Genomic DNA, 6,398 nt, shown 5'->3' on the forward strand with positions numbered 1-6,398 from the left:
AAGAGTGTAGGCTACTGATTGAGAAAGACTGAGCGGGAAGAAGCTTCATGAACTTTCATTGATAGTTTGTGTTTGTGTTAATCCGATATTATTGATAGATTTGATTTCTACTGATCAATAATCAGGCACGTTCATCATCAAAAACTAAAAGCAGCTGAGATGAAAACAAACAGGGCTGATGATCAGTAGAGTTAAACTGAGGAATGTGTCAAGTTCAGTTCAGTAAAGCGTCAGACAGGAAGTGGCAAAGAACGGACTTCAGAATAAAAGACACCTTTTGAAAGGCTTTATTTTCTTAGATAAAGTTTAAACTGTTTCACTTTGATCAAAGAATTAAAAAAAAAAAAAAAGCTCAAACAACAAACTCAGACCAAACTTCAGTTTTTATTTTTGTAGAATATAAAAAGATAAAAATTCACTTTTATAAAAAACAGAATCCCTTCAGAATAAAAGCTGTCTGGTTTTTAACAAACCAATAATTCACCATTCATCGACAGAAAGACAAACAAAGAAGAATAAAAGAATTAAAGCTGAAGATATAAACATTAATTCTGAATATTCTCTCTGGTTCACTGTGATTGGCTCAAACATCCTGAAAACCTTTATTCGCAACAACACAACTCAACATAAACACTTCATTTATTCAAAGCTTGTTAACATGAATCCAGTGTCGATAAAGTCTCACAACCTTCATATTTAATCAAACGCGTGATCACATGAACCCGATACCTTTTTAAAGGAACAGTCCACGATTTTTTTCTTTAAACTTTTGTCAATAACAAATTAAAATTTGACAGTTTCACAGTCTTGATGCAGCAACCAGTCAATTAATCGCTCAATCAATAAACAGAAATTGCATTTTGATCAGTGGAGAAAAATATTCAGCTTCAGATTTGTCGATTGTGAAAAATAAAACATTCGTCGTGTGCTTTTATTTTGAAGTGTCAGCATTGGAGGATAAAAGATTCAACCTTTGTTAGTTTGACATCACCTCCAAACAAGCAGCGGATGACATCACACCTATGACATCACTGACCCCGCCTCCTCTCAGTGTCAAAACTTACTCGCACTAAAACACAGGCACTTCTTGTTTTGTTTTGTTTTGTTTTGTTATTCCTTTAAATCGCTGAAACTGAGGCCGGCGGCGGTTTAAAGGAGGCACTGGATCAAAGATCAGAGGTTCAACGCACATTCAAACAGTAGAAAACAGTAGAAGCTGCAGGAAAAGAGAAAAGAGGCAGTTTGGTTCTGATCAGTCGCTCACATTTAAGTCTGAATATATATATAAAAAAAAAAAGAAGAAACAAAACGAAAAATTTAAGGCAGAATCTCTCAGACTGAAACAAAAAAGAAAACCTGTTAAGACTTCAGTCTCTCAGTCAATGTAAACAAACAAACACACACACACACACACACACACACACACAAATAAAGGCCATGTTCTCAGTCATCATAGCAACTTCATCATCATCATCATCAGAAGACTAGACTGGACCGATGGTGTAAAGATACGACAGAAGAGGAAGAGGAAGAAGGCACGTGTCTGAATTAAGAGACTTGGTCCAGTGACACCAGGCGTTAAGCCCCGCCCCCTTACAGGTGTCCGCTTCAGTAGCTGAATTTGGCTTTTTCAATGTCGGCGATCAGCGTCCTGGCCAAGTAGATCCCCACCATCTGATCACAGACAGAGACAGAGAGAGAGAGAGAGACAGAAGTCAGTATAGACAGAATCTCCTTGTTGTTTACATTCTACTTCCGGGTAGAAAACCAGCACGTAATTTGAATGAGAACAGTAGTAACGAACGAGAGTTTAGCTATCATATTTTTCACGCCCTATCACCGTTTAGACAAATGATTTAAGAAACATTACTATTTCTGTGTGTGTGTTTTGTGTTGCTATGTGTTGTATTTATTCAGTTTGGGGGAATCACAGTGTCAAGAAAGCATCAGTGGCTGCAGCTGACAGGGACAGCTGACGGCAGCTAAGCTAACGGCGGTAGTTAAACTAACGGCGGTAGCTAAGCTAACACCAGGACGTCAGCTGTTAAAACCCTCCCGTTGTGGGACACGACATGAAACTACTCCAGTTAGCTCAGTCATGTTGGAACTCAGATATCCGCTGGAGAAAATATTTTTTCATGGAGCGTTTATTGAGTCACTGAGTTATTAAAGTTAAACAGGTAGCTAACCGTTAGCCCGGCTAATCTATGATAACCATGACTTATTACAAAAACGTGCACACATAAATAGTAATGTTTGTCCAATCATTGGTTTTATAAACTTTACAAACATCAGATTAGTCAAATTTTTTGTACTCATTGTATTGTATTGATGTATTGTAGTTTGTATTTTCAACTGTGTTAATTGCAGGGCGACCGCAAAAAAGAGCTTGCTGTCAAAATAAAGGTTAAATTAAAAAAATTCTAAAAAAGGAAAAGGTGCCGTACCTGCAGCAGAGAGATGACGATGAAGACTATGGCGACCGTGTAGAGGTTTCCTGGCAACCAGTCCTCGAGCGCCGCGATGCAGCCTTTAGTGTAGATGTGGTTGCTCCACTCGCCCTGCACGGCAACATTACACAACATCAGAGAACCGCAGTAACCATAGTAACCAACTTCCTGCGATGACGCCATCATCCATCATCATCATCATCATCACACAACGTTTGCTGTCAGAAACCTCACTCACCTTCAGTTTGTTCCTCACGTCGTAGCCGCACTGAGTGTTCACCACCGAGTCCTGAAACACACACACACACACACACACACACACATCGACACGTTGTTCTGTTACCATGGTGACGAGTGATGCGTATTGATGAAGTTCTGATCGATCGATAGTAAACTCACAGCTGGATCAGAGAGGCAGCAGGAGAAGGGGACGCCGCAGCGCTCTCGGCTGCGATTCGTGGTGTTGCAGCTGAAGTAGTCGTTCAGGTCCCAGTCGGACGGTTCCTGAGCTCCACAGCAGTTGTTCTGTTGGAGAATATCGCATTAAACATGGTTCTGTTAGAGAACGTCACATCAGACCAGATCCACGATGGAACCAGGTCCTATAGGTTTAAAGGTAATTAGGGCCGGGACTTTAACGCATTAATTACGATTAATTAATTACACAAAAATGTTTTTTTTTCTCATGTGTGTCTACGTGCGGTGCGCCTGCACGCGAGAGAGGCGGTAGTTTGAGAGGCTGACTGGCAGAGATGAGAGCTGGTGAAACGCTAGCATGGTTATTTAAAACACCATCTCTGATCTCTGCCTGCACATAGATACACAGACACGGGCACACGCTAAATGCGCTATATCGCGCTAATTGCTCAGCTGCAGCGCTGTATCTATGACCTGTGACTGTCACAGGTGCAGCTCATCTCATTATGATAGGACTTCACCCTCAGAGCTCTGTCTTCAGACTGTCCTGACCTGTCCCTGAACATCACACAGGGACAACATGGAGCTGCCTGTGTGACTGGTTACTGAGTTTTATTAATGTTTACATCAGGCTGAGTTCAACAAATCAGTTTATGCTACTGTGATTTAAGTAGCCTAGTTAAATACTACAGTAATCATCATAGTGTATTGGAAGGAAAGACCATTTAATCTGTATGTATCAAATATCGATTAATGAATTAATGGATAATTTGCATCCCTAGTCTGTTGGTCTTGGTTAAGTACCACCTTGAATGCTTAAGCTTATGTATTCAGTCATTCAATGGTATACTAAAATCCATGTGAAAAAAAATGCTTCTCACTGTTCTCAGGTCAAATATTTATATGCGATTAATTAATTACAAAGCCTCTAATTAATTCGATTAATTTTTCTAATCGAGTCCCAGCCCTAGTAATTACCTTTTTTTTTTTTTACATTCGGGACCTTATTTCTTGCATAAAATCCGATCATTTCCTCCCCCAGATAACTTTGGTGTCATTACAAGTGGTTGTGATGAAATGAGTTCCAGCCGAGAGCCGCGTATATCCGTATGATGGAGTCTACAGGGCGCAATATTTTTTTTCGTAAGATAGGTCCGGGAAAGTCCCGCCTTTCCCGCCTCTGATTGGCTAGATGAGCTTTCCTCTGATTGGTTATTCGATTTGGCCGTCCAATGTCATCTCACAACAGTACTGCAGTAAACTAAAATAGCACCTAGTCTGGGGCCGTTGACTCGCTGTTTTGGTAGGAAACGGATCCAGGGCGAGAGAGACAGACCTTTCCTTCAAAATAAAAGCACCAAGCTAATAAAATGTGGTAAAACTCTTTAATTTAAGGAATATAATTTACAAGAAAGTCCCCGAGCCATTAAGTTAACATTTTGCTTTTATTGTATTACAAGTTAATGTTTATTTGATAAGTTTTATGTTGGTGAATACTTTTATTTTGGTGAATTTGGTGATTTCGGTATCCGCTACAGACAGGAACCAGAATGCAGACTAATTGGGAGGTAACTGACACCAGGCTCTTCGCTTGTCTGAAGAGCCTGGTGATGCGAGGCTAAATAGCACCAACTGAAATCTTTAGTGTGTTCTGACGCCATGGCGAAGCGGTTTGCGTTTTCGCCTGCGGTGGTGAATCCGAGTTCGATCCCCGCAGGTTTCACATACTGATACATTTTGGTTTTTAAATTTATATTCCAAGTTTACATTTTGAGTTTGAGAGAGAAGTGTAATTGTGCCATTGGTTGGGTTTAGGCAATGAAGAAAGGAGTTGGTTAAGTTCAGTAAAAAGGCTAGACAGGCCAGATAAGTAGAGAGAGTATAAAACAATATCGCCTACAGGGCAGCAGAATGCAGCCTCTAAATAACACATTATCTGCAGAGAAACTCCTTCATTTCACCAATATTTAGTTGTGATAGGCTAGTGCTATTCCCCTCTGAGTCCGGGGTTAGCTGTTATCAACATCCGGGGTCTGTAGGTTGACCTACTGACCTCTGACCTGGATGATGTCATCTCTGAGCGCCGCGCGGCTTGTTGCTACCGCTAATGCTACGGTTCGTTTCTGTGTGTTTCCGACTTGTCAGAACAAAATGAGCAGCTGGATGAAGTTCAGCTTCCACAGGCTTCCTCTCCTCAACCTGGACTCACTAAAGCTCCGGCTAGTTGAGATAAAAATGGACCTGAATGCCGAAGCGGAATGATTATTATCAGAATGAGCCGGGCGGCGCTCAGAGATGACATCATCCAGGTCAGAGGTCAGCAGGTCAACCTACAGACCCCGGATGTTGATAACAGCTAACCCCGGACTCAGAGGGGAATAGCACTAGCCTATCAGAACTAAATATTGGTGAAATGAAGGAGTTTCTCTGCAGATAATGTGTTATTTAGAGGCTGCATTCTGCTGCCCTGTAGACTCCATTATACGGATATACGCAGCTCTCGGCTGGAGCTCATTTCATCACAACCACTTGTAATGACACCAAAGTTATCTGGGGGAGGAAATGATCGGATTTTATGCTAGAAATAAGGTCCAGGTTGTAAAAAAACCGGTAATTATCCTTTAAACTAACGGTTTCTGTCAGAGATAAACGAGTAATGCTTCACCATCTTCTGCAGAGAGTCGATGAGGTTCTGCAGGTCGATGTCGTCTCTGTAAGCTTTGATGTTGGCCAGGAAGAACTCATTGATCCACGCTCGGACCTGACTCTGGAAAACCACGGCCAGGACCGCCGCCAGCAGCTCCAGGAAGAAGATGAAGCCGATCACCCCGGAAAACTGGACCGAGAGGAAAAACAGCAATAAAACAAAAACAAATTATCTACAGCATTCAGGTGTTTTTAACGTACAGACTCGATGATACAGATGTTTTTCACCTACAAACTCGATGATACAGATGTTTTTAATGTACAAGTTCGATGATACAGGTGTTTTCAACGATGATGATACAGGTGTTTTCAACGTACGAACTTGAGTAGACAGATGTTTTAAATCAAATTTAAATTAAGAAAAGGAAACTATAATTTAAGAGGGTTATTGATTTTTGAAATGTGTAAAGTGAGAACTAACATAAAATACAAATGTGTTTCAGTCTTAGGAGTTAAAATGTGGAATAAGCTCAGTGATGAGTTGAAGACATGTAGTTCTTTGTTGAGTTTTAAGAAAGCCTTGAAATGTAAAATAATGAAAAATTATAAAATACAGTAATGATTACTTTCATCTTATTATTTTGAACTGTTGACATTCTAGGTAATTTAATTTCATAGAGTATAAAGGATAGGCAAATATAAGCCTTGGGCTTCAGCCTATTCCCTTTTCGGTCACTGTATGATATTTTCTTTTTTTGTGTGTGTGTGTGTGTGTGGTTGCAATTGTGTATAATATGTTTTGGCTAAACTGTTCACACAAAATGGTTGATTTTGATGTTGGTGTTGTATGACCGAAATAAACAAATTTCAAATTCAAAATTCAAA

The 6,398-nt window shown here is 40.3% G+C and overlaps 1 protein-coding gene across 1 annotated transcript in view; it reads right to left on the minus strand.

The window, feature by feature from the left end:
- Positions 1 to 365: 365 nt before the first annotated feature.
- Positions 366 to 6,398, minus strand: part of tspan14 (tetraspanin 14) — a 10,987-nt gene continuing 4,954 nt past the window's right edge. Inside the window, exons 5-9 of the mRNA XM_085799253.1 lie at positions 5,533 to 5,703; positions 2,850 to 2,975; positions 2,689 to 2,739; positions 2,448 to 2,561; positions 366 to 1,674 (exon numbers count right to left, since the gene is read on the minus strand). Of these exons, the coding sequence (XP_085655379.1) occupies positions 1,609 to 1,674; positions 2,448 to 2,561; positions 2,689 to 2,739; positions 2,850 to 2,975; positions 5,533 to 5,703 (528 nt within the window). The 3' untranslated portion in view covers positions 366 to 1,608. The remainder of the gene's footprint in view (positions 1,675 to 2,447; positions 2,562 to 2,688; positions 2,740 to 2,849; positions 2,976 to 5,532; positions 5,704 to 6,398) is intronic.

This window comes from Trachurus japonicus, chromosome 15 (assembly GCF_045865225.1).
Source record: "Trachurus japonicus isolate A0001 chromosome 15, Traja_1.0".
NCBI classification, from domain to species: Eukaryota; Metazoa; Chordata; class Actinopteri; order Carangiformes; family Carangidae; genus Trachurus; species Trachurus japonicus.